At 43.3% G+C, this 27,724-nt stretch overlaps 1 protein-coding gene across 5 annotated transcripts in view; it reads left to right on the top strand.

Annotated features, from left to right (window-relative positions):
• hyou1 (hypoxia up-regulated 1) overlaps window positions 1–27,724 on the top strand; it is a 57,117-nt gene that overhangs the window by 9,024 nt on the left and 20,369 nt on the right. For 4 of the 5 annotated variants that reach the window (XR_008696612.1, XR_008696611.1, XM_055514426.1 and 1 more), the window contains exons 17-23: window positions 2,142–2,306; window positions 2,402–2,568; window positions 2,642–2,729; window positions 2,881–3,137; window positions 3,383–3,467; window positions 3,765–4,026; window positions 4,108–4,209. Coding sequence is in view for 3 of the 5 variants with exons in the window: in XM_055514426.1 (XP_055370401.1) it covers window positions 2,142–2,306; window positions 2,402–2,568; window positions 2,642–2,729; window positions 2,881–3,137; window positions 3,383–3,467; window positions 3,765–4,026; window positions 4,108–4,209 (1,126 nt within the window). In the remaining 2 variants the exon portion in view is untranslated. Of the gene's footprint in view, window positions 1–2,141; window positions 2,307–2,401; window positions 2,569–2,641; window positions 2,730–2,880; window positions 3,138–3,382; window positions 3,468–3,764; window positions 4,027–4,107; window positions 4,210–8,515; window positions 8,653–27,724 lie in introns of those variants that run through there. The other variant, XM_029173662.3, reaches the window with a different exon arrangement.

Raw genomic sequence — 27,724 nt, 5'->3', positions numbered from 1 at the left:
CATTTGATGGATACTTGGGCGAGTGGCTTTCCATTGGCTTCAAGGGTGGTTCTCCACAACCTCATCGAGTTTGCAATGAAGGCCCTTAGAGTTCTGTTGATGTTGTACAGCTCCAAGCATACAGTGATCCATGTGTGTGGCATTGAGTCATAGGCTTTCTTGTAGTCGATCCAGGCTGTGCACAGGTTGGTGTGTCGCACTCTGCAGTCTTGGGCGACTGTTCTGTCAACCAGGAGTTGGTGTTTGGCTCCTCTGGTATCCTTACCAATGCCCTTCTGTGCTTCGCTCATGTATTGACCCATGTGCCCACTTATCTTAGCTGCGATGATGCCTGACATGAGCTTCCATGTTGTGGAGAGACAGGTTATTGGCCGGTAGTTGGATGGGACTGTGCCCTTTGAGGGATCCTTCATTATCAGGATCGTTCGCCCTTCGGTTAGCCATTCAGGGTGAGTCCCATCCCTTAGCAGCTGGTTCATTTGTGCTGCCAGGCGCTCATGGATTGCAGTGAGCTTCTTTAGCCAGTAGGCGTGGATCATGTCAGGGCCAGGTGCTGTCCAGTTTTTCATACCTGAGACTCTTTGTTGGATGTCTGCCACTGTGATAGTCACTGGATTCTGTTCAGGGAGGTTGCTGTGGTCTTCCCTCAGATCCACCAGTCACTGTGCATCACTGTTGTGTGATGCCTCCCTTTCCCATATACCCTTCCAGTACTGTTCAGTTTCCAGCCTTGGTGGGTCTGCTCTGTTGTTATTACCCTGCCATTGAGAGTACACTTTCGCAGGTTGTGTTGCGAACAGCCGGTTTATTCGTCTGGCTTCGTTATCTCTGGTGTATCTCTTTAGGCGGCTGGCCAAGGCTTGTAGCCTTTGCTTGGCAGTTTCGAGTGCTTCAGGTATGGTCATCTGGCTGTACCTCTTGGGCATCGGTCTTTTCATTGCACCTCTCTGGGACCATGGTGGGTATTGTTTCTCATGGCTCCCATGGTTGCTCTTATAGCCAAGCACCTCTAGGATCACTGATGCTGAAGCGTATATCAGCTCATTGGTGTTATATATATATATATATATATATATATATATATATATATATATATATATATATATATATATATATATATATATATATATATATATATAACACACTTCTCCTCAATATTTTGATATTTGAATTGTTTCTTTAGTTGCTCTTTAGTTGAAAAGTATGTGGGACAAAAATAACTATCCAAACACCCTTCTCACTGTGAGGCTATGGTGCTACCCACCGTACCACCATGTCGCCACAATAAACTAGATTAAACATTTCCATAGGAAAATGCACAGCGAAGGCTGTCCTGCTAGATGTATTTCAGAAGAATTGCTGAAAGCAGCTGAAACATATGTGAAAGTAACTGAAGCATGTAAAAGCATAAATACATGTATCTAAGGAGAATTTGGAGCTGTTTAAAGAGAAATGAATATTTACAGAAGAACAATGAATAGCTCACACTTGTAATATAGTACATATATAGTTTACATATATAGTTGTAATATAATTTACCCAATGTGGGATCAATAAAGTTCCATTCTTTTGTATTATTTAATTATTATTAATTGAATAACTGTTAAAAAAAGGCTCTAAGTAGTAATATTTAACCAGTCAAAATCTTGAATGAGTTAGTGAATGCTTTGCAGCATTCACTGTGACTATAATTAATATTACAATTTTAATAGTGATTTTCCAAAACTAAAATTTTAACCCTTCAGCAACCAGTTTCTGACAATGCTATGGGTTGAACAGCTGGATTCATGGAAGAACAGAAGTTTCCCTGTTTTACATTATTCATAATTGCAAACTCAAAGGTTTCAATAGGGGAAAAAAGTTAAAAAACACTTAATAATTCAAAGACTATGAAAGATATACCTATGTGCTTTGCAGCATTCACTTTGAAATAATTAGAATTTTATTCATCCCAGCAGTGCGGGAAATGTTTTCCTTCATTTCACCCAATTCCTGGGGTAGCAGTCCCAGTGAGCTATTGTGAAGGTTCTTGCTCAAGAACACACCTGGTGCCATAAGCAGGGATAGAACCAGGCCGATGCTCTATCTACTGCACTACCAGGCCAGTCTTGACTGACATTATTTTGTGATTACTTGTCCAGGATGAGGAGGAAGTGCCTGCACAGTCTGGAAAGGATTATAAGGAAGACGTGCCTAAGGATCAGAATGCCAAGGAGACAGAGGATTATTCTGAGAGAAGTGAAGGTGAAGGCAAAATTAAGGAGAGTATAGGGACAGAGGAGGTAGATGACAAGACTGATGCCAAGGTGAGATCCATAACATTAACAATCTCAATACAAACTTTGCAGAGTCCAAACTCTTTAGGACAGAAAGTGACCTGAGTGCAACCATATTTCTTTAGGAGAAAAAGGACAGGGAAACCTTTGAAAACACTGAGGAAGAGAAAGAAGTGGAGAAGAAGACCAAACCCCACAAAAAGAGCAAAATATCAGAAGAAATTTCAGTGGAACTAGTCATCAAAGATGTCCTCGATCCAACTGCAGATGATATAATTTCTTCTAAAAAGAAGTAAGCTCCTATTGACTTTCTTTTAGCTTGTTCAGTGTTGGTTTCTTTCCCTAAAGTTGTTGTATATTTTCAGACTACAACATTTAACAGACAGAGACTTGGCCAAACAGGAAAGGGAAAAGTCTCTCAATAGTCTAGAAGCTTTTATTTTTGAGACTCAGGTAAGTAGATGATTCTTTTTTTTTTTTAGTTTTACTGTTTTACTGTACTGTTTACCACTTGGGAGTTGCAGTTGTTGGTTGGATGGAATCCTACACCACCATTGATCCTTCCATAAACTGTGTATCATTATTATTATTACTTGTTTACCAGGATAAACTCGACCAGGATGATTATCAACTGGTATTGTCAGAAGAAGAGAAAAATGAGATCTCCACCAAGCTGAGAGAGGCATCTGAGTGGATGGATGAGTATGGCTACATGGCCATCACCAAGCAGTTGAAAGAGAAGCTGTCTCAGCTAAAGAGTCTTTGCAGGGACATGTTTTTCAGAGTGGAAGAGCGGCGCAAATGGCCAGACCGTCTTACTGCACTGGACAGTATGCTCAATACCTCCAGTTTTTTTCTGAGGTTTGTGTTCAAATAAAAAAAAGTTATCAGGACTTGTTGTGCTGAGTGGATATTCACTTGTTAAATACCTTGATATAGGCACTTTTTCTTCTTATTGTTTATAATGGGATTAATGATTTTTAGTTTTTTTTTTTTGGATAAGAAAATGTCAATGGGTATCACCTGCCTCTTTTGTCAGGTCATGCTGCAATGTCAAAAAATATAGCAGAGATGACATTATTTTATCTTTTTTGTTTTTTTTAAAGGAGTGCCAGACTTATTCCAGAGTATGACCAGATCTTCACAGATGTTGAGCTGAATATGTTGGAAAAAGTCATCAATGAAACAATGGTATGTTGGTTTTATTAATGTTCCTCACATTGAGTACTATGGTAGATGACAGTTCATTTATTTCTCTTAACTATGAATTTCTTTAGTATTGCACATCTGCTATTTAGTGACAAATTCCAAGAATGCTTGTTCATATACAGTTTCCATATTGCACCCCAGTAGCTTCCTTCTTTAAATCTATATGTGCTTATGCCTCTAATTGGTAATCCTAATATGTCAAGCTAATATAACATTACGAAGTAAATTAAGAGTTCTTCGTATCAAGGAAAGTTATTGTTTCAATTCTGTCATGTCCAGACGTGGAAGAATGAGACTGTAGCAGAGCAGGAAAAGCGCTCCCCTAAACAGCATCCCATCCTGCTATCCAAAGACATTGAGTCCAAGCTGGCTCTGCTGGATCGAGAGGTCAACTACCTGCTCAACAAGGCCAAGTTCACCAAGCCAAAGGCTAAAGCCAAAGGCAAGAACAGCACTACCTCCGATAAAAGCAGCAAGGCCAACAACACGGCTGAGGAAAAAGTCATCCATAAAAATGGGGAGAGCATAGATTTGAAGAATGGTGCGTCAAGCGTTTGCATGATTATTATTCATTATACAGTATTTTAATTCATTATACATTATTTTATTATGACAAATACAGAAAGCCCTGAAGAAGTACAGAAAGGCCAGGCCCCGACCACTGTAGAAGGAACTGTCGACACAGAGAGCCCATCGCAACCCACAGAAGAAAAGACAACTACAGGTTGGTATGCTGCTTTTGTCAGACTTTTTTGTCACTCCTTCTTGTCATGTTGCAATGTTGTTTTGATTCACCGAGTGATTACTGTAAAAAAGTGTGTTTAAATGTGCGAAGTGGAATTCTAACTTTGTTTAAACATAAACTACACACAGTGATGCAGGCAGCGGTTCTTAACTCCTGATAAGCTGTTTTACTGTCTTTTGAATTTTCGAAAAGGTAGTAGGTCACGTGCAGGGTGAATTGCATGACTAACATTCTGTAAAACATGCAGCAAAACGAGTAAGCTCCAAAATGTTCAGCAGTTTTAAAAACTGTGCCTTTGTGGCGCTCCTGTTCCTTGTGGTGAGATTACTGGCTAAAATACTGGAGGCAACAACTTAAGTTGCCATCAGATCCTACCTGTGATTCCTGATTATGAGTAAAGGGAAAACGTCTACCTGTAGCATTGTCAGAAACTTGTTGCTGAAGGGTTAAAGATTTACGTTTTGGAAAATCAAGACAGTATGGTTAATACTCCCCATGACTGCAAGTCTGAGGCTAGAATAGGATGCTAAATTCAGCTTGATACACCTGTTGCTTCCACTTTACAGAGGAGACAACCCTTCTTTCTGTGGTTTCCTGATTATTTTAATTCAGTTACATTATCACATTGTTATTAATATTTTACAAAAGTTGTGTCTATGCAAACTCATTTCAATATTGGGAAATTATTCAACAAACTAGACCTCCTTATTGAAATGAGAGTGAACTAAGCATCACAGGTTATCTGTAACTACAATATATGCTGTGTTGACAGAAATTATGAGCATGTGAGATTTGCAATCAACACATTCATTAACATGCTTCAGTATTTGTCTAACCCGCATCAAGAAAACCCTCCTCTCTCTGACTTCTGCAAAATTAGAGACTATATGAAATAGTGCCAACTAATATACTGATGTGGGTTACTGTACCCTAGTAGTACACACTAACTCAGTATCAAAGTATACACTAACTCATCAAATCTCCCTAACCATTTTGATGCCTTGAGGATCTCTTCTGTAACTTCTATTACATCTCTTCCAAGAGAACAATTATGTCACTGTGAATGAACGTTTGGTTGTCACGTTTTCAAGAATACATATGACAGAACAAAGATAACAAAACTTCACATACTTAATCTCAACAGTGACCAACGTTAGGTTGCTATTGCCACTTACTAAGCCTTGTCCCAAAAGAAAATGGCACAACCATAAGACATTCGCCAACCCTAACTCCCTACACAGCAAACAGGAGAAAGCAGATCCAAAAAAACGGCAGCTCACCCCTAGGGTGTGGCGAAAACAAGATCATCGGCACAAGGCCCGAAAAGAAACACTATCACAACGACCGGATCACTGAACACACTGGCAGAGTCACAGGCGTTCGTCTCTCAAAGAGGGGCCCCTTCTGTCCAGCTTGAGGCCCATTTCAGCCCACGTTCCCGTCCCTTCCACCAATGGTGATCAATTAAAATCTCCCTTAATACGTCAGTGTATTTTTTTTTCCAAAGTAGCACTTCGCCAAGTTGAGTTTAAGCAAAGCTTTCCTGAGACTCTCAAAAATAACGTTCAGTGTGACCAAATGATCAGCCCAAGTGTCTGTCTTGAATACACAACAATATCATCTAGATAAACCTCACAGTTGGGAACGTGAGTGAGGACAATCATCATCAGCCGCTGAAACGTGGCAGGTGCGTTCCATAAGCCTAAGGGCATCACCGTATATTGGAAGAAACTGTTGAGGGTGATAAAAGATGATACTTCTGATGCGCGTGGAGTTAAAGGAATTAGCCAGTATCCTTACAATAAATCTAACTTGGATATGAATTTAGCAGAGCCCACACAATCCTCCATATGAGGCAGTGGGTATGAATCAGGCTTAGTTATGGCATTTACCTTCCGGAAATCCGTACAAAAGCAAGCGCTGCCATCGGTCTTCGGCACGAGTAGGCAGGGGGAACGCCACGCGCTAGAGCTAGAAATGGCAAGGCACTGCTCCAGCAAATATGCCACCTCCTGCTGCATTAGGGCACGTTTAACGGTGTTTACTCGATAGTCATGCTGTTGGCATGTAATAGGTACAGGATTCCCAACATCAACATAATGGACTTACACAGTGGTTTGGGTCGGCGTGTCAGAGAATACCAATAGTTGTCAATGAGCTCGACCAGATCGTTTCTATTCTAATCCTTCAAATGTTCAAGATAGGTGTGCAGATCTCTTAAGACCAGAGAGACCGGACACCCGGCTCCATATTGTCCACCTGAAATCCATCACTCTCAGCAGAGTACAGTGAGGGCGGAGGTACAACGACTGTGCATACCGTAGAAGGTGCACTTGAGAACGAAACAGTGGGCTTGCCTTCCCAGTACAGCATGTTAACGTGGCATACACAAGCTTTTCTTCTACAATCAGTCGTGTCTATCACAATCAGTCTCACTGAGCTTTCGCCGCATCACATAAGGACCACAGAACTTGGCCCCTAACGCATAGCTAGTGATGGGCAGCAACACCAAAACGCGATCTCCCACCTGGAAATCAGGCTTAATGGTCTGATCAAATTTCACTTTCATTTTTTCCTGTAATTTAAAAATTTAAACAGCGATAGGCAGGCACTGGCCTTAGGCAGGGTTTCTCTAAATGCGCTGACACAGTCAAGCACATTTTTACTGGAAGTAGGGACTTCCGACAAAAATTTCTCCTTCAGCAACTGCAGGGGGCCATGCACTGTGTCACCAAAAACCAACTCCGCCAGACTGAAACCGGTGAATTCCTGCACACCTTCGCGGGCTGCAAGGTCGAGGAACGGCAACCCATTATCCCACTCTCGCCCAGACTCCCAGCAGTATTTCTTTATCATGGACTTTAACATTCGATGGAAACGCACCCTGCGACTGGGGATGGTAGGCACTGGAGGTGCGGTGCTGGATGGAGAGCAATTTCAGGACCTACCCAAACAACTTTGAGGTAAAGTTAGTGCCCTGTCTGGACAGATTTTGGGATACCAAATGTGGTAAAAAAAGTAACTAGGACTTTGATCGGGGGGAGTACGCTACTTTGGTTTCCTGATCAGCTGGCAAACATGGCACGTGCAGCAAAAACTAGTAACATTCAATATTAAACCAGGCCAAAAGAAGTCACGCAGGACGCTGTATGTTTTCCTGACTCTTAAATGGCTAGAGGAATGGTCCTGGGCAAGACAAAGCACTTAGGGGTGAAACTTCTGGGGAACCACCACTTGCCGCACCACATTCCACATCACCACCTGTCAGTGACGCATTAACATCCCGCCCTCACTATAATATTTGCTTACACTTGCCTTGTCCGAGGTGGCGGCAGAAGTGAAACATGGGGCCAAAGTTTGATCGTCCCGCTGCTCCCGAATAAAATCAGCCTTTTCAACCTCACCACATAGATCAGTGTTAATGGTAACAATTTACCGACTGCTGATTCAGCTGCGTCCGGCTTAGTCCCCTCATTCTCTGTATTGCTACAAAGGAACGGGTCGGCCAGCTCCACATCTGGACAGAAAGACCACAGGAGAAAGAGCTGCAGTAGGTACACTTGCATCAGTGACAGGGTTACTGACAACCTCGCGTCTCGGAAACACTTTATCTCCGGCTTAGTGATTCTCTAGTATGAGGGCTACCCCCTCTACTGGTAAACGGGGAAGGACGCCAACTCTTATTGAGCTGGACAGTAGTTGACACTCTAAAAACAGGGGCAGTGACGTTCTCCAAACCTTCATTCCTACTCTTCAGACAAGCACATCTGATCAAACAAACAAATCCTGTAAAACACTCTGTAACATTAGTGACTGAGCAGCCCTAGTGTCACGTAAAATTCTAATTGGCACCTGATTCTTCACATCCCCCATTTTAGAAACAAACCCATGTAGACTAAATGACCGATAACTTTTGTTCATATTAGCTATCAAGGGAACTGGGTCAAGTGAGTCTGACTGTGGAGGAACATTCTGCACAAAGCCGAAACTCTTCGGACTGCGCTGAATGCTCTCACACTTTTTTTCAGTTAGCTATCGGATGAGCCACCTCATGGGGTCCTGGGTCCATAACATGGAACACACATCCATGCACATATCTATTCCCTTTTCTTAAAGTACACTTGTTTCCAAACCAAAGATCAGAAACATAAAATGGTTGGATGCCGTAAGTCCATTCCATCATCCATTCTGCAGAATCATAACTAGTACACTGCACATACCTTTATTTTGTTGGTGAAGCATTACAAATGATACGTTGTACTTTTTTGCCTCTCTTTCTTTCCAGGACCAATAGAAAAGGGCCCTCCTGAAAACCACATAGAGGATGAATTATAACGAGAACTGGGAATACATCATTATTTATTGAGTGTATAATTGTTCAAGGTTTTTTTTTCAACATTGATACCCCCCCCCCCCCCCCCCCCCCCCCCCCCCATTTCTTTGACTGCTTAACTGCTAATCACACCAGAGACCACTTGTCATCCTGTCATCATCTGTCTGTCCAGGTCATCGATTTTTGAACTAATGGAATGGAAACTAATGGAAAAAAACAAAAGCCCAGGACTGCATTTCAGTTAAGATCCATACAGTAGTTTTGCCTCCTCACCACTAACGATGGTACTGCAACAGAAAATGGAGGCTGTGCTTAGCAACTGTGGTTTGTCATTCTGGAGCCATTAATGTCCTCATGTCCCCTGCACTGTATCGGCCCCCATATATAACACCTACACTATTTGGTTGCCAGTACTAGCAGTATGGTTTAGTGCTCTAAACCATGATTTCTTTGGCTTCAACCTGACTTTATTCTGCCATGAATGTTTATAAATTGTTTTAATTGTTTTTGACTTGTGTAGCTGGTTAGAATGGAAAGCATGTTTAATCTGTTGAATATGTGCTTCTGACTGTGCCCTACACTGTGCCATGTAATCCATAGCACAATATCAGAAATTCTACAGAAAGTGAAGATGGGATCCTTAGGAAAAAAAGTGCTTAGATTAATATTGACCATCATACATGACAGTTTTTTTTTGTTTACAGATGGAGATTTCATATCCAGAATATACGTCAGCATCCTTTATGAATTTCTACCTGTTTAATTTATTAAAATTCAAATTGGCTGAATTGAATCAGAATTGCTTTAGAACAGAAGTACATGCTTGTGTCTGTTATTTAGCTTTTGGTGTTGACCGTTCAATGCTCATAATGTGTACAATAGTTAATAACGGAGTTGCCGAAAGGTTTGATTTGAAAAAGTATTTCCCGTGCGTGCGTGCGTCCATTTCTTTTGACAAACCTCAAAAAGCAGACTGTCTGTCATATGCGGGTCCACAGGAGGTTGTAAGAGGAATGTAGGGTTTGGCCTCCTGTCTGCTGCTGCATTTTGGGTTTCCTGGATTATTTGAAGGTTAACCAGAAAAAAACTAATTCTGAACCCTTAATAAAGACTTTTTTGTTTTTGACTTGTCACTTTGTTTCATTGTGTGCTTGATTTCCTGATCACATCCCCTGGTTGGTCACAGTTATTCCTTGTTTGTTTAAAATAAGAAAAGGTCCAGTCTTAAGATATCAGTTATAATATCAGACAAAAATGTCAATAAATGTGTGCATAGGTGGATGCCACCTTTGCACATTCAAATAGAATTAGATACCCAGGAACCCAACACATTGGAGAGACATCGGGTCTAGGAACACTCAGGAGCTACATCCTCAGTCTCTTCCAAAACCCCTTTTGTTTATTAAATGCCCACACAATTATAGTTTGCCTTTTAGAATGTAGCTACCTTATTTGCCAACTTTAAGACCAGTCATAGGCCAAGTGTTTGGGAATCACCAATATAAGGATTTCTATTAATCGCAGGAATAAGTTTCATTGGGTGTAAAAGTTCATTGGTAAGCCAAGATCATTGGACTTAGTACAATGATCTTGATGTATAGGACAATAGTGAATTAGTTTAAAAGTAAGCTCTCGTGATCTAATGAAAAGTTACTGCAATCACAGAATGAGGAACCTTTGACAGTGAAATATTTGCAGTCAATGTGTGTGTTCTCTCAATAAAATTTCAAAATACGTTTTACATTTAAAATTTGCATTGGCCTCAAATAATACAGCAAGTTTATTCTAACATTTGGGCACCAATGCCGAACCCATTGGAATCTAAATACCAACAAGCCAAACTGTGGTGTTGGTTAATTTCTTTGAGTGGGACTGTGGAAGTATGTGTTTTATCTATTTCTAAGGGCCAAACCAGTTGTTTTGTGCATAAGCTATGTTATCAAAGACCAACAGCATAAAACCTTGAATGGAACAGGTCTAAGAAAATATTCTGTGTAAAGGAATTCATGTTTTCTTAACATCAATTCCCTCTATTGATAAGCAGCAATGAAACAAGAACTTGCATAATGTCTACAAATGTCAAAAACAAACCATTTTGACTTGTGACACTTGGTGCCAAAATGGATGAATGTGCGAAATTAAATCTCTTATGTTTGGGTATTTGGATAAGAGGGGTTTGTGTTTGTTTGTCTGTCATTGCTGACCAAGATGCTGAACAAGTTTGAACTAGTTTCCTGCCTTGCAGTTTTTAGAAAAATAAAAAGGCAAAAGAACACCACACAGCGAAAATAATGTAACTTTATAGAGAGATGATGTCATGGACAAGTTTAAAGTGGGGTAAAGTCATAACTGTTTTGAGAACACCACTGCACAAGCCATGGCCTTCATGGAAGAACGGAAAGTAAACAACCATTGCTGAAAGTCACATGATGTCCTGTATACTAGTAATATAATACAGAGCTAGTATGATTCAGAAAAAAGTACATTCATGTGGTAAAGTCAAATTGAAGACCTAAATCTAGTTGCGAATCTGCACGTCTTAATGTTTGCTGCTCCTTCTAGTCTGACTGAGTTTGACGTATTTTCTAAATGATGTTGGGGCAACGTGAGGGTGGTGGTCTTGCCAAATGAATTAGTAACACCACCTGGTCTCAAAAAGGCTGAGTTAGATTAACCTCACACAGGTTTGCACCAATTATGTTGGGGATATGCGAGGAGCACAAATTATAATAATTGGATTTATAGCTCCCGAGTGGAGATACCAATTATGTCTATAATTTAGATTCACAAAACGTGGTTATTAGCTTAAATATATATAACTACAGTATATGACAAAGTCTATAGTTTGGTAAGTGAAACACTTAACTATTATTGCTTTAATAATTATTAATGGAATTAATAATCACTTAATTTACGGGGCACCACCCTGTTGCCAGGGACCAATAACCAATTTGGAATAGCCAATACAGTCTCAATTGTATTTAAGTTGGTTGAAGGATGAGGTCCGTACCATAGCCGACTCAATTCACCAGTGCTGTAAAACCATATACAAATAATCACAGAAAACGACCAATTAAATTATGAACGCTTTATTAAACAATATTAACTTCAGTGTCAACACTATCTTGAATAACTCAGCAAATCACAACTTAATTTAATGGTGTGTTTGTCTGGACGTACTGTATGTGTATGCGCGTTACCTGGGATAAGAGGTGTGTGTGTGTGTGTGTGCGTGCGTGTGTGCGTGCGTGTGTGTGTGTGTGTGTGTGTGTGTGTGTGTGTGTGTGTGTGTGTGTGTGTGTGTGTGTGTGTGTGAGAGAGAGAAAGAGAAAGGAGGAGGGAGAGCGCCCCCCTTTAGGGGCGTGGTGAGGTGGCACAGCTGTGCGCGTGTGCCGGTGAGCCCTTTGAATGGAGCGCGTGTGTCTGGCGCTCACAGGGAAAGAAGCGTGTAAAGGAGTGTGAAGTGGGACTAGCAGTCTCAAACACGTGGGCCTATATCCGGCGATATAGTCACGTGATCGCGGAAGCGTGCAGTGGTTGAAACGTGCGCTTGCCGTGGTCGCAGCAGAAACAACAACCGCACAGTACCACAATAAAGCACTTAAGATAGCAAAATCAGAGATTACAACGCTTCAATGTGCACCTCTTAGATTCACGCAGATCTACAACAACGTTACAGTCACTTGATCGCGGAAATACACTGATCAGATTGCGTGTTCAGGAAAAGAAAACAACACAACAATAAAACAATTACTGATCCCCTAAGAGTTCTACTCTGCTCAGACTTAGAAGAATGCCTCTGCCTTACTGCTCAATCCTGGTGAGAAGATCCGGCTTTGCGTGTGTGCATGCTTGCGCTATTGTGGTCCGGTTCGGTCGAGGTGTTCGTCGTTGTGATCAGCTGATGCGGCGGCAAATAAGGCGGTTAAGCTGGCGGTTTCCAGCCGGATGGCTGGAAGTAGATGGGTGATCAGGCCCGTTCTATGTGACGACGTCTCCGTTAGTTCAGCTGCCGGTGCAGAGGGAACCTCCAGGTGGACGGAGGCGACAAAGAGGACAAGGAGAGCAAAGGTTGCTCGATCCTGGTGAAAAGGTCCGTTGTTTTGTCGTGGAGAGAACAAGGGAAATGGGACAAGGTCGGAGAGAACAAGGGAAGAGTCTTTGGTGACGGCGGCTTTTTATAACCGTGTTTTTGGTCACGCCTGTCCTATTGTTTGGTCCAATCAGGATGGGAGACGTACAAGTTCCTCCTTCGTCGCCGCAGGAAATCCTGACGTCTTAGCGGGGGTTCCCCAGCCTGGCGCCTGGTTTTGGCGCTGAGATTTGAAATCTCCTTGTTCTCACTCACTATCAGGATGAGGACTTTACATGCAGGCCGCAGTGCCTCCTTTGTTTGAGCATGTGGGACCTTAATAATAATTCTGTTAATAACAGATTATACAGATGAGGTCCCCCTACATCCCCCCTTTTTGTTCTGAATGATGGTGTGTCACCCGTCGCTTTGGAACAAGATGTCGAAAGGGACCATGTGCTCTGACAGGTTTGTTAAGGTCTTCAGTGTATTTGTCATCTCCTGTGGGCATTATCAATGTTCATTGACAGTCCATGTATTCCAAACAGTCCTTGTTTGCTAGAGTTGTAGGCAAGTCTGAGCATTTTAGAGGCATGTCTGAGCAGAGGCAATAGCATGTCTGTCTACAATCCTAAACCATGTTATTTCCAATGTATTTCTCAGGTGAAAGAAAACACAAGAAAAGAGAGGGATAGATGAGTGAAGAGAGGTGTGGTTAGAGTTTGCTGGTTAACTCATGAAAGAGCTGACAAGGCATTGCCTGGTTGGTGTCGTTATGAAGTGTACATGTTTGTGTCTGATGTGGACTACAGTCTGTGTACATTCTCTCATTGCATGAGATCTTCTAAGACATGGACCTGTTTCTAACCACAATTTGAGTTGGTACTGCCAGGGTTGTGGTACCTGAAAGGGATGCATAACCGTGGTGGTAGTGGACACAAGGCTTTCCTTGATAAGGCTTTAACAGAAAGTCAATAAGTTGCTACTGACTCTGACCGAGGCGCTAACTTGCAGATGAGATTTCATTAGCCTACCTAGCTACCTGTACCTGAATTATCTTCTCTGATTGTCCTGGAGGGTCTCAGGAGGCTGCAAAATCATTTAGGAGAAGAAAAAAACTGTGTGGGTTACACATTGTTTGGGCTCATCCAGAGATCCAGCTACTCCTACCAGGTTGCTGATAAGATTTTGGGACCTACAATGGATGCGGACTAGTTCTCTTTATACATATCACGTTGTGGCATGGACTAGTCTACAGTCGTCTTCGGGAGCTGGGACTGCTCCCCTTTCGATATGTGGATGTGTTTGACGCAGGCTTGGTGCCCGGTCTAGGCCACCTATGTCTTTCGTACCTAGTGTAATAGGGAAAGATGCCTGGTCTAATCCACTAGTGGGGAGTCAGTGTCTGGGTTCTGTTGAGGTCTGAAGGAGCAGCCGAACTGTTGGGCCGATTAAGTTCTTTCAGGGCTTCCTCCACGCATCTCCGTACCAGACTTACAATGTCCACCTCTGAGTCTTCCCGTGACAGGTGAACTGGACTGTGGTCCCTGTGTAAGTTCTGTCTGAACCGACCTCTTCTCCCTCGTGGGTGGGAACAAGGTTGTTTTGGCCTTGAATTACAGTGTTGAAGAGGCTCATCTTCCTGATTGACTGTGTCAAACTGCTGGTGACGTGACGTGCGGTTTTAAGTCTTCCTTTGCCCTTGTCTGCTTCTCTTAGCTCAAGGCATTTCGTGGCCTTCATGTGTTAAGTCGGACGTTTGATTGGTCTGGATGCTAAAAACTCTGGCGTCCCATACAGGTTTCCTAATGGGGCGTACACGCGTTTCCTATACCAGCTGGGCATATCTCACAACTCCCTGCATTGTGCGTCTGCCTGTCTTACAGTGCATAGCAACATCAAATTGGATGCTGTCATGGAGATTATGCAGGAATAAGGACTGGAATGTACTGTCTCCTTCTAGGTCTGGTGTATTCCGTCCTTGGAAGGAGGCCTTTCTGAGACGCCTGTAATATTCTTTTGGAGGTTCATTTCTTTTGTGTAAGACATTGAAAACTTCAAAGATAGTTGCTGCCGGGTCAGAATATGGAGCATATTCTTCCCTTAAAGCTCGACAGAGTAAAGAGTAATGATCCCGAATGGCAGGCTCGAGTGTTTCCATGAAGACATGGTGTGGTCTTCCAAATTAGCTTCAGTTTCTCACAAGCTGTTGCATGAGGGAGGTCCAATAAGCAACGATAGACTTCCTGCAGGTAGTTGTCTATGGTGGAATCATGGCTATTAGAGTCGAAGTGCTCAATGTCCTTGGCTAGGGATTCAAGCTGGCGTAGGTGCAAACCTAAGTTTTGGGAAGGATAAGCACTATCAGAGTCACTTGAGCTTGTGTTGTCCCACTGGTCGCTGTAACGTGGGTGAACCCGACACTGCTTCCGCCGTTTGGGACGAGGTGCTCTCTCCTCCAACAGGGGGCTTAACCTGCCACTGTCACTCTGGCTCTCAGGTGGGTTTTCCCTCCTCAGAGTGGGGGCATTCCTGTCCTCAGTGCATGAGGGGGAGTAAATCAAGTTTGCTCTGGATGCTTTCCTGTGCACTGGAGTGCTAGTGTCCCTGTACTCAACCACTGTAGTGTAGTGTGTAGTGTAGTCTGAAAACTTTTGCCGTTGACTATCTCACAAGTGAGAGTTACACAAGTGGCTGGACTGAGCCGGTGCTCATAAGGAGGTGGCTGGGGGGTCTCTAGCCTCTGGGCGAGAGCCACTGCGCATGCTTGGGGCATCTGCAGCTTTGCATGTGATCGGTTTGTTTGGGTATCAAGAGGCGGGGGCTGCTCAGCCTTCCTGAGACCTAGCCTACTCTCCCTACCTATGCCTGACTTGGTCTGCTCTTGTCTCCCTGGACTGGCGCCATGTCTAACTGATCACTCTGGCTCATCCTCCTGGCTTTCTCAACTTCTTGACGGGCCTCTAGGACACTACATTGTAGGGCATCATGGTTCTGCTGCAATCTCTCCTTGTCCTCCCGGAGCTGCTCCAGCTCTTGTTTCATTAACCAGAGACTCTGCTCAAGGTGGGAAATGGTCTACTGCTTAGCTCTGTAGCCACTGCACGCAAGGAAGAGCTTCTTTTCATACTCTGCAGCCTTCAGCTGCGCCTTACGGTGGCACAGTAGAGCCAACTCACCCATGCCATGTAAAATAAATACCTCTGAAATTCAGTTTCACAGTCACCAATGGTATAACTATTGAGGTCTTCTAATTCTGTTACTGGCATTTCTAAGATCTTTGCAACAATTATTTGAAAGTCTAAGTTTCCTTGCCCGGGGAAACGTTCAGCACAGGATCTCCAAAGATTCGCGTTGCCCATTTTGGTTCTGAGGAGCAATGTTTAAAACTACAGCTAGTAGTAGCGAGTAGTGGTGCACAGGTGACACTTCAACATGTGACTTACTTGAATGTTTATTATGTGTCAGCTGTGGAGGCTTTAGTCTGGGTTTGTTTTGCAGCAAACCGTCCTTGGCTCCCGTTAACACACAATTAGCTAGCAGGGGTTGCTAACTGAAAAGACACTAAGCCTACTCACTTTGGTTGCAGTGAAGGCTTGGCATAACCTATTTTCAATCTCTGGGGTTGGGGTTAGAAGCAGTTAATGCTAAGGCAAGCACAACGCAATGGTACAGTATCAATTAGCAGTTAATGCTAAGCTACTCCAACTCACAGCAGCTATGCTAATGGTAGCATGCAAACACGCACACACTAGCTGACATGTGGTAGCTTGTTGCTAAGCTAACGCTAAGCTAACAAAGCACAGCTTAGTAATACTGATGGCAGCTAACCCTTAGCTAATACCTAAGCTAACAGCTAGGCTAACACTAGTATCACTGGTGGTATAGCAGCCTGTGCTAAAGCTACAGTTGGCCTCTTAATGCTAAGCGGAAGCTAAGCTTCTAGGCACACTGTTCCTACTGCAGTTCTCAGTAACACGGTTGTGGATTCTTGCATCCACCAGCAGATTATTTGTACAGAAGTAAGCACGGTAAATAATCTTTGTCGGCCTCACATGGGGCACCATTATGTTGGGGCAGTGTAAGGGTGTTGGTAGTGCCAAATGAATTAGCAACACCACCTAGTCTCAAACAGGGCTGAGTTTGATTAACCTCACACAGGTTTGCACCAATTATGTTGGGGATATGCGAGGAGCACAAATTACAATAATTGGATTTTTAGCTCCTGAGTGGAGATACCAATTATGTTCATAATTTAGGTTCACAAATCTTGGTTATTATCTTAAATATATAACTATATGACCAAGGTCTATAGTTTGGTAAGTGAAACACTTTATTATTGATTAATAATTATTAACTGAATTAATAATTAATTAATTTACGGGGCACCACCCTGTTACCAGGGACCAATAACCAATTTGGAATAGCCAATACAGTCTCAATTGTATTTAAGTTAGTTAAAGGGTGAACTCCGTACCATCCATCCATCTATTTTCATCCGCTTATGCGGGGCCGGGTCGCAGGGGCAGCAGTCTGAGCAGGGAGTTCCAGACTTCCTTCTCGCTGGACACTTCCTCCAGCTTTTCCGGTGGGACCCAAAGACGTTCCCAGGCCAGCCGAGAGACATAGTCTCTCCAGCGAGTCCTGGGTCTTCCTCGGGGCCTCCTACTGGTGGGACATGCCCGGAACACCTCCCCAGGGAGACGTCCAGGAGGCATCCAAAACCAGATACCTGAGCCACCTCAACTGGCTCCTCTCGATGTGGAGGAGCAGCGACTCTACTCCAAGCTCCTCCCGGGTGACAGAGCTCCTCATCTTATCTCTAAGGGTGCGCCCAGCCACCCTACAGAGGAAGCTCATTTCAGCTGCTTGTATCCATGACCTTGCCCTTTCGGTCATGACCCAAAGCTCATGACCATAGGTGAGGGTAGGAACGTAGATTGACCGGTAAATTGAGAGCTTTGCCTTTTGCCTCAGCTCCCTCTTCACCACGACGGACTGATACACCGACCACATTACTGCAGCCGCCGCACCGATCCGTCTGTCAAACTCACGCTCTTTCCTTCCCTCACTCGTGAACAAGAAGATACTTAAACTCCTCCACTCTGGGCAGGAACTCTCTTCCAACCTGGAGAGAGCAAACCACCTTTTTCCGGTCGAGAACCATGGCCTCAGGTTTGGAGGAACTGATTCTCATCCCAGCCACTTCACACTCAGCTGCAAACCGCACCAGCGCACGCTGGAGGTCCTGGTCCGATGAAGCTAACAGGATAACATCATCTGCAAAAAGCAGAGATGCTATCCTGTGGTCCTCAAACCAGACCCCGTTCGGCCCCTGGCTGCGCCTAGAAATTCTGTCCATAAAAATAATGAACAGAACCAGTGATAAAGGGCAGTCCTGCCGAAGTCCAACATGCACCGGGAACAGGTCTGACTTACTGCTGGCAATGCGAACCAAGCTCCTGCTCCGGTTGTACAGAGACCGAACAGCCCTTAGCAAAGGGCCCTGGACTCCATACTCCCGGAGCACCCCCCACAGGATGTCACGAGGGACGCGGTCGAATGCCTTCTCCAGATCCACAAAGCACATGTAGACTGGTTGGGCAAACTCGCACAAACCCTCAAGCACCCTGCTGATGGTATAAAGCTGGTCCAGCGTTCCACGACCAGGCCGAAAACCACATTGTTCCTCCTGTATCCAAGGTTCGACTATCGGCCGAATTCTCCTCTCCAGTACCCTGGCATAGACTTTCCCAGGGAGGCTGAGAAGTGTAATCCCCCTATAGTTGGAACACACTCTCCTGTCCCCCTTTTATGTGACGAGGGACAACCACCCCGGTTGTCCAGTCCAGAGGAACTGTCCCCCTCGTCCACGCGATGTTTCAGAGGCGTGTCACCCAAGACAGCCCCCCAACATCCAGAGACTTGAGGTACTCAGGACGGATCTCCACCCCCGCTGCTCTGCCACCGAGGAGCTTACTTACTACCTCAGTGACCTCAGCAACTCCGTACCATAGCCGACTCAATTTACCAGGGGCTGTAAAACCAGGAGGGAGAGCGCGCCCCCCTTTAGGGGCATTGTGAGACGGCACAGTTGCGCGCATGTGCCGGTGCAGCAACAGGAAAAGAAAACAACATAACAATAAAACAGTTACTGATCCCCTAAGAGTTCTACTCTGCTCAGATGGTGTCACAAACCGACGATGGAGGAAGGACCCAAATGCACAGCGTTGACTTGAGTATAATAAGAAGGTTTATTAGCAAGGTCAGGCAGGCAGAGGTCATACACGGTGGAGTAGCAATCAGGATCCGACAAGGAGCAGGCAGAGACGTGGTCAAGGTACAGGCAGAGGTCGACTTACAGTACAGGACGGTCATAGGCTAGGCAAGAGCAGGGTCGAGGACAAAGCACGGTCAGTAACACAAGGCAAGAGGTCAAGGAATGCTGGAATGCTAGTGAGGAATCAATGTAGACAATCTGGCAGGGAACTATGGCTGGAGGTGGAGCTTAAATACTACATGGCTAATGACTGATGAGATGCAGGTGATGATAACAACAGGAAGTAAAGCTGGGTAGACTGGGTGTGGACTAAACAGGAAATGATAACAAAATAAAACCGGACATGACTAGACAACGTAACTAAGAAACATGAATCGTGACAGATGGTTGACGTCCAAGTTCCTTCTCCGTTTGTCGCTTATATCAGCGGGAGTACGGATGTCTTAGCGGTGGAGCCAGGTATGGTTCCCCAGCCTGGCGCCTGGTTTTGGCGCTCAGATTTGAAATCTCTTTGTTTCCACTCACTACTATCAGGATGAAGACATTACATGCAGGCCGCAGTGCCTCCTTTGTTTGAGCATGTGGGACCTTAATAATTATTCTGTTAATAATAGATTATACAGATGAGGTTCCCCAACACTGTGCTCTAAAGCCTCTTAACGCTAGTAGTTTCCCAGCTTTGTCACCGTGAGTGTAAAAGTGACTTCTGCTCTTCAGTAACTAACTAACTAATAATAAATTGAATTTGGTTTGTAATTCTATTAGTCTTTTATACAAATCAGGGTTTTTGGATAGAGCATATTATTCATCTATTACTTTTATTTGATTAGCCAGTTATCTACACTCCTTATTTGCTTTCAAGAGGCTTTGAGAGCATCCCACACAGATAAACTTGACACTTCCAGTGTTTTATTCACACTAAAAAATGAAAGTTATCTGGTCCTCCATAAATGTAATAAATTTCTCATCTGCTAAAAAGGGTAGAGTTAAACCACCAATATTTTTTAGTTTGGGGGAGATCATGAAAGGTTCAAGACAAAACCACTGGAGCATGATATGATACCACAATACTCCCATAGTCACAGGAGTAAGCTTGGCAAGGGTTATCTGAGTTACGGATAAGTTGTTTGTTAAAAGGTGATCCAACAGGTGATCCTCCCACGCTGCCTGTAAACAAGTACATTCAGTAACAAACCTCACAGTTTTCATTCTGCATAAGTGTCCTCTTTATCACAACAGATTCTTCACAGACTCCACACCAACCACAGTCAATCATGAAGGTCTGTGATCTCACGTCGTCCAGCAACTGCAATTCAGCTCATGCACGTGCAAATTCAAACATCAGTGTATATCAACGATGCAGCAAAGGGCGGTGCTCCGCTCACACCCTATAGCCGTGTTGGTCAGCGCAGCCCCACAATATTAGGTGGGTGAGGATTCTTGGTGTAGCTGGAATTGAAATAATTGGACTCTCCATCAGCTCCTTCGGCTCCATCAACTCCTCCTTCGTCCGTCACGGTTGTACTGGAAGCTGTGGCACTGCACCCTCTGCGTTGTCCTCGGAACCTCATCTGATGCCCTGCCTTTCTGCTAGCGACCCAGTTGGCCCAGCTTGCCTTCACGTTGAACACAGAGTCCCTCATTTCTGGACCGTTCAGGGCTCCAGCACACTTCTGCTGCACCATCCTCTGTTCCCCCTCAGACTGGTGCTCCAGCTGTGACCTGAGAGCTGATAGCTGAGAGGCAGAAAGATCTGCACTATAGTGCAGCATAAACCATCCTACAGAGCTAGGGTTAGGGTTAGGGTTAGGCTGAACAGAACATATAGTTGGCTTTTTGTTCCAGGTCGTCGCTGTAGAAATCAAAAGATCAGAGAAAATAAAAACCCACAGTCGTAGCAGGTCATAAGACACACCCTCCTCTGATACTGAAGTAACCTGTGGATGGAGGTTAAGAGTAGGAGAGAAGTTGGTTAGGAAAGAGGTTAGGAAAGAGGTTAGGAAAGAAAATTAGTTTAAGCGAGATGTTTATGCTGACACAGTTTCTCCACTGCTGCTCTGTGTAGAGAGAAGGGTTGAAGTTGTTAATGTGAGCTTCCTGTGTACAACAACACACTGAGATGCAGAATGAAAATGGTTAAACCCTCATTATATAAAATCAACAACAATAAACATCATTGACATGTGTCATAGTCAGTCCGTAGAGCATATACAGTATCAGTCAGTCATGTCACTGTCATGAGCTCAGGGTTTTTGTCGTGCACGTGAGCTAAGAGAGAAACCTCTTGCTCTATGAGAACTATAATTTAGAAAGGCTAGCCTGTGACCTTGCTCTGCTAAATGAGTCAGCAGTGTCACTCAGGGCCCATCGGTGATCCGGAGTTTGATCTTCTTTGTCCTCTTCTTTCTTGCAATGGAACCACACAGCTTTCCTGCGTATATTAATCATCTGTTTCACATAGAAACTTGGTTGATGCATTAAACACTATTTTGTCAAGCAAAGCTTCATGCAATGTTAGTCTATGCGTTCGGCATATTTTTACAAGCTACACACTGAAATGCAATGTTCACAGTACTTTTTCATCCCTCTATTGTCATTGTCACATTTACACTTTCCTTTTCATTCACTCCTTGATTAAATCACTAAATTAAGATGGATGGATAAAAGAACACTAGCAAAACCCTTAAAAGGAATTTCCTACACTTATTTATCCTACGTATTTATCCTTACCAGGGATCATCATCAATCCCTGAATAAAACTGAGTAAATTTGAGGATGTCCGTTAAAAGGATTAAGCTTCAGTAACTACTACAACAACACAAACTAACCCGATTACAAACACAGAGTCACTGCGATGTAGAAAACTTTATTGAATTCAATAAGCATTGCGGATGCATGCATTAAGTGCCTTTATAAAAAAATTAACGTAGACTAAATAAGCTGCATCCTCACAACCTATCAGAAGTGACACATGGACAATAATACAACCTAGTGAACTGTTGGAAGCGCAAAGCTATAACCTAGAAATACAAACAACCACACAATTATTGCTACATCTAATTATAATTCCCCTGTGACTATCAGAGTCTGTAGTGTGCGGGGAAACCCCATTGGATTTCGACTTTTGTGATAACAAAACAGCTGTGGACGATAACTGAAGTATTGTAACCTATTAATGAAAGTCCATATAAACCCACATACAGTCAAACCTCTTGGAGGATAAAGCACCGTCACTGTTGCTACTCAGTCTCTTCCCCAGACCTCCTCCTTCCATGCCGTAAAGAACACCACAGCCCTGTCACACTTGTTTAAGGCCTGCAGACTGATGACATCTATGTTAACTGTTTAGCAAAAGGATGGAAAGAAAAAATGAACTGAGACCTGGTTTACACATTTGCTAAATGTGCCTTCTGCTCTGTTGGAATATATTAATGATAGTGATGATAAGAACTAAGTGGAACCTCATCAAAACATGTCAAGGTGATCATTAAAACTGCAGCCCCACTTAAACAGTAGACGTATTGTGCAAATACTAAGTGTAGTGTAGTGAATTGTAGCTGCTTGCAGCACCACAACCCATAGCATCACAATACAGTACTATAGAAGGCTAAGCATTGTTGCAACAGTTACACCTTGCGGGTTCTGAGTGGTTTGGTTTTTCTATCTATTGGAGAACTGGCACAGTAGCAGTGAAAGGCACACCTGGTTTTAGTCACCTTAAAGTTTGATGTTGTAACACTGTAACACATGAGAGCATGATGCGTTATACTAGCTTACATACTGTAGGGATCAAACTGCTGTTTACTGTTTGAGGGAAACATTTACACTCTCCTCATTCCCTTTTTAGCTGATTGACCTCCTCAGATACTTCACTCACTTTATGGTATGTGGGAGGCACTTCCTACAGTGTTGAGGCTTGTCTAGTAAAACTTTCTTACCTCTTCACATCAATAATGTGAATGAGTCATTACCAATATCATGAGACAACTGTCTACAGTTAGTGTTAGTTGGAGAGATGAAATGAGGCATGTCTCAAAGTCTGGTGCACACAGTCTCTTCATCCACATACTTCACATTCACATTGTTTTTAACACCGTCAACCACTGAGCATCAGATGGAGCATTTGTCAGCAGAGTGATTGAATTGTGAACTTTATCTTGAAATATTCTCTATACCTTTGTATTTCCCTTGCCTGGTAAAATTGGCATATTTTTAATTTTTGTCTCTGTTGGCAGGTTCAAGGACTAAGTCATTCTCACCAGCCGACTTGTTTATTTTGTTTCCAAATTTTAGATATTTGTCTGAGTCTCAAAGTACTAAAGTGTGCATCAAGGTGAAGTCACAGATTCAGAAGCCTCTGGCTTTTTGGCTTTTGATGGAGCCCATCCACAAAGTTCATCAATCCTGCAGGTGTCTGGTCCTCTCTAGTAACCAGCTGAGGGGCCTCCACATTGATCAGCGGACCCCTTGGTCTGGGCACTCCTCGTGAGCCTCGTAGCCAATCAAAGCAATGGCTTCTTACGTGACCAGTCTTCCCACAGCAGTAGCATCTCACGCCTCCTCTGTGGCTGCCTCCTGTTCCTCTGCCTTTGTCTGCAGGGAACACTCCTCTCCTCATAGGAGGTCGTCTTGTCCACCCTCCTGGTAGAATGTACATCACCTGAGGTGTGGCCATGCCTGGTGGTGTAGGTGGGGTCTGAGGCACGCTGGCTGGTTGAGCAGAGACCATCCTCCTCTCTCTTTTCTCCCCTTCTTTTCGCTGCTGCTGGCGTGTTGCTTCTTTTACTGCCTCCTTTGCCTGCTTCTGACGCGGCTCAACAGCATGAATCACATGCTCAGTTATTTGTTCTAGTGACAAGTTGCAAAGTCCCACAGTGTCAGTCAGATCATTCTGTTCCGGTTTTGAAGGCCAGGGCAGATTTTGACACTTTGCCCCTTTGATCAGCAGAGGAAGTCCATCAGAAACCTCATTTACCCGTTCGTCACCCACACACACTGATTCCTCATCTGACTCAGCCCACAGTGATCTAACTGCTCTGTCACGCAGATCACTTTCACTGCAGGAATTTCCAATTGAGATTTTCTCTGTTTTTAAATAAATGTCGGGCAGTTCTAACCACTCATCCCTTTTCACTGCCCTGTCTGTCCCTTCTAGATCAGCTACTGGGTGAACTGGCTTCTTTGTCCGTAATGGTTTTGTTTCTTCTGCATTCATCTGGGATGCATCTGAAAGAGTTTAATTATAGAGATCTGATTAAATTGATTATAGCCACATTGAGTCGTCTTTTTGCTCATCATTTTTGCACAGTTAATAAACAATTGCAACACTGCATTTTCTCTTTCCCGTTTAAGGCCTCGCTTTACAGATTTGTCTTTTATCTTATAGGTTTTTATAAAACCCTGCATCTCTGCACACTGCCTCAGATCAAATGTCCCCTCTGACGGCCAGGGTGACGTGGATTCATGCGTCCGCTTGCTCCATTTGTCTGAGCATTTCTGAATTTCCTCCATCAACACCTCGACTGGAGACATGTTCCCATCCACAGATTTCATTATTGAATATGTACTTTACTGAAGATATGATTTCAACCCCTAATTATACTTGTAACAAAACTAATCTCAATGAGTGTTCATAACTGAAGTAAGTTCCCTGTCTTTACGACCCATAGTTAATAAAAAGCAACATAAATATTAAACAGTTAAATTTTAATTAGACGCTCTTCCTTTCTGGGTATCTTGGTTTTACCTCTGTTTTAAGCAACTGGCCCAATAATCATTCCTAGTGACTGTTGACCTAATAAGTTTTGATTTGTTTTGAATAAACGAGTAAGTCTGATGCAAAGATAAACCAAACCACTGCAGAAACACCCACTTCAAAGCAGCTGCTGAAGAAAAATTATTAGCGTCTTATTGGAGCTGATCATGTGCTTTGTTTATTTTACTAGGTTTATATAAAATCAGCGTAATTGAAACCTTTGATTTAACGTGATAGTGATGTCCCATGCTGTGCCTAAACCACATTAGGTCCCACATGGTGGTCTTGCTCATGAGAATGCAGGTGCTACAGACGCGTGAGCAGAAAGACCTTTGATATAAATGGAGAATTGTTTATTAACTTTGCCCAAATAACCTAGTTAACCTAGAACCAGACAAAATGGAAACTGAAAATGACAAAATAGAAGCTAAATCCCACCAATACACACTGACAGAAAGTATAACCAACACGCTGCAGACCACTACTGGTACACTAGCATGTACGTCGCATAAACCCCTTCTGTAGTTCTATTCTCACCTACTGTATTACTAACATTTATTCTCACCTAATATTAACCAAGTACTAATAGTCTATGCATACATACAAAGCTCTGATCTGAAAAGTTGGAGAAACTCAGGGGAGGGGTGAGGCGGAGCCTCAGACAGATGGAGGCTCAAAAGTACTTTGTTTGTCTTTGTATTTCCAGTCTGATTCTGCTCTTAGAGAAGCACACGGCTGACGGCTCTGAGCCAATTTAGAAGCGTTAGCGTTAGAGTAAAATTCCTTCCTCTTCAAACAACGTAGGGGAAAACGCGGTCTATACCGTTAATCGTTCAGAGGTCAGCCCCCTTTGACCATGGCAAATACCATGGCAGACGAAAAAATATTAAGATTAACCTCTAGTTGTTACACAGATGGATGCAGTATCTGAACGTTCCACACACCCTTGATTTAAAATCTTTTTTGAACTTTAGCTGCTGTCCGTTACAATAATAGTAATAATAGTAACAAGACTAAGGCTTTACTGCAGTCTGCCGACTATGTGTCTATGTTTCTCCAATGCACACTCACACACACACACACCCACACCCGAGCCTACTCCTAGGACTAGTACGACACACACACACACACGCTTGAGCCTAATGCTCTGAGCAGTAAAACACACACAGCTGACGCCTCCACACCCAATTCAGAGACCGCGCCTCAATTCACAACTTCCCCTTTTTTATTTTTTAATAAACCAAGCAGCCGCGGTCTTCACACACTGTGACCAGCTTGACCACTCCCAACCATAGTGCGGACACGTCGTCACAAAAAATGCACTGAAATACTCAGATTATGTCAAAATGATTATAAAAGTACAAAGAAAAGTAAACATAATATAGGACAATAAAATATGTTAAAGTCTTAAACTACAACAAAATTAAAAAGCAACTTTTTCTCGCCAATTGGCACCAAGCCAACGACTCTCCCTGTCAGATCTCCAGTTTCACTTCCTGTTTTAGTTTAGCAGTTTCCGGTTTGTCACATCACTCTGCCTGCGCTAACTTTACTTCCGGTTCTTATTCACGCACCTGTACCCTATTCATCATCACTCCCCAGGACATTTAAGCACCACCTGTGACAGTTGTTATTCGCCAGATCGTTGATTCATTGTTCTCACGTTCCAGCATTTGTCTAGTTCAGCTTCCCTGTTATCGACCCTGTTACGTTTTTGACCATTGCTTCTCGTCTGATCCTGACCACTCTCGTAAGTCACTCTGTTACTGAACTCTGCTCGTTTCTGGACCTGTCTACGCCCGCCGATTCTGTTCCTGTGATCTGAGCCCTTTCTGGTTTTGACTCCCGCCTGTCCTCGGACCCGATTTTGCCTAAGCCCTGTGGTGTTGCTACTCTGTGAATGACCTGGACCGTTTTGTGACTTGGATTCTGTCATTAAAAACTCTCTTAACTATATCCACTGTCTACCGAGTCATCGCTGTGCATGTGGGTCCGATCCTTGCCGAAATCTGACACTCCCCAACTATCTGAAAACAATCACATATGAGGAGCGGGGATCTGTCTCTAGTCACACACACTCACTCACTCCCCAGCCTTCCTGCTCTCTTCTGCTCTCGCTCACACACACACACTCCTTCTGCACCAGAGTAGAAGAGCCGCTGTCAACCCAGCCTACTCAAATTTAACTCAGCAACAAGCAACTATTACCACCTATTACGCCGTTTAACTTCACATACGTATATACACAAATAAACACTTGATTAAACTTCATACACTATTGCCAGCTCACTCTGTCTTCATATGCATATCACAGAAAGCGCTTTTACAGGTTTCCCTATATATAATTAATCTCTCAGGCCTCACAACTCATGAGAAAATCTACACTTGGATTGATCAGTTCCAAGCTTAATGTAGGTCTCCTCATACGCACATAAACCTACAGTGCCTAAAACCAAAATTTGATTGAATATGTAGCACAAGGTCACACTCTATTTCCTAATGCACTGAGGCCGCACCGTAACATGACGCTTGTTACGCCACCCCCCCCTGTAAATTTGGTACACGCTTTTGAAATGGCATAATATAGCTCCTACCCTATAAAAGAGTAAATAGAGAGTGTCCAGTCCAATGAGAAAATGAAAATGTGCATATGTTTTGCCACTTCTGCGTTGTTGGGCCAAAGCCATCGGCATCAGTTATGGTACTTACACAGCCTTTATATGTACTTTAACCAAATACAGACTTCAAAGCCCTTAATATTAGAGTGTCCAAGCCACGTCTGCCTTAAGTTAACATTTAAGTCAACGTTTAGAGGTCAATAGGCCATGTCATTTTTTCCCCACAATAAAAGCACAGGACAGCACAGAAATAAAGCAGTTGGTTAGTTATATTTATATACAGCAAATTATACAAGCAAATTCTCCACTGCTTCTCTCTGCTAATTCCCACACTGATAATTTCCTAGAAACAGCCGAATCAGAATTTAGAATTTTCTAATATAACCAACATTTGCCCACACTGCCCCCAACCCAGAGAATCGTCATGTAAGACCTT

Source organism: Betta splendens, chromosome 14 (assembly GCF_900634795.4).
Source record: "Betta splendens chromosome 14, fBetSpl5.4, whole genome shotgun sequence".
Classification (NCBI taxonomy): Eukaryota; Metazoa; Chordata; class Actinopteri; order Anabantiformes; family Osphronemidae; genus Betta; species Betta splendens.
Note: the sequence above shows the minus strand (reverse complement) of the source record. Positions and strands in the feature narration are given on the sequence as shown.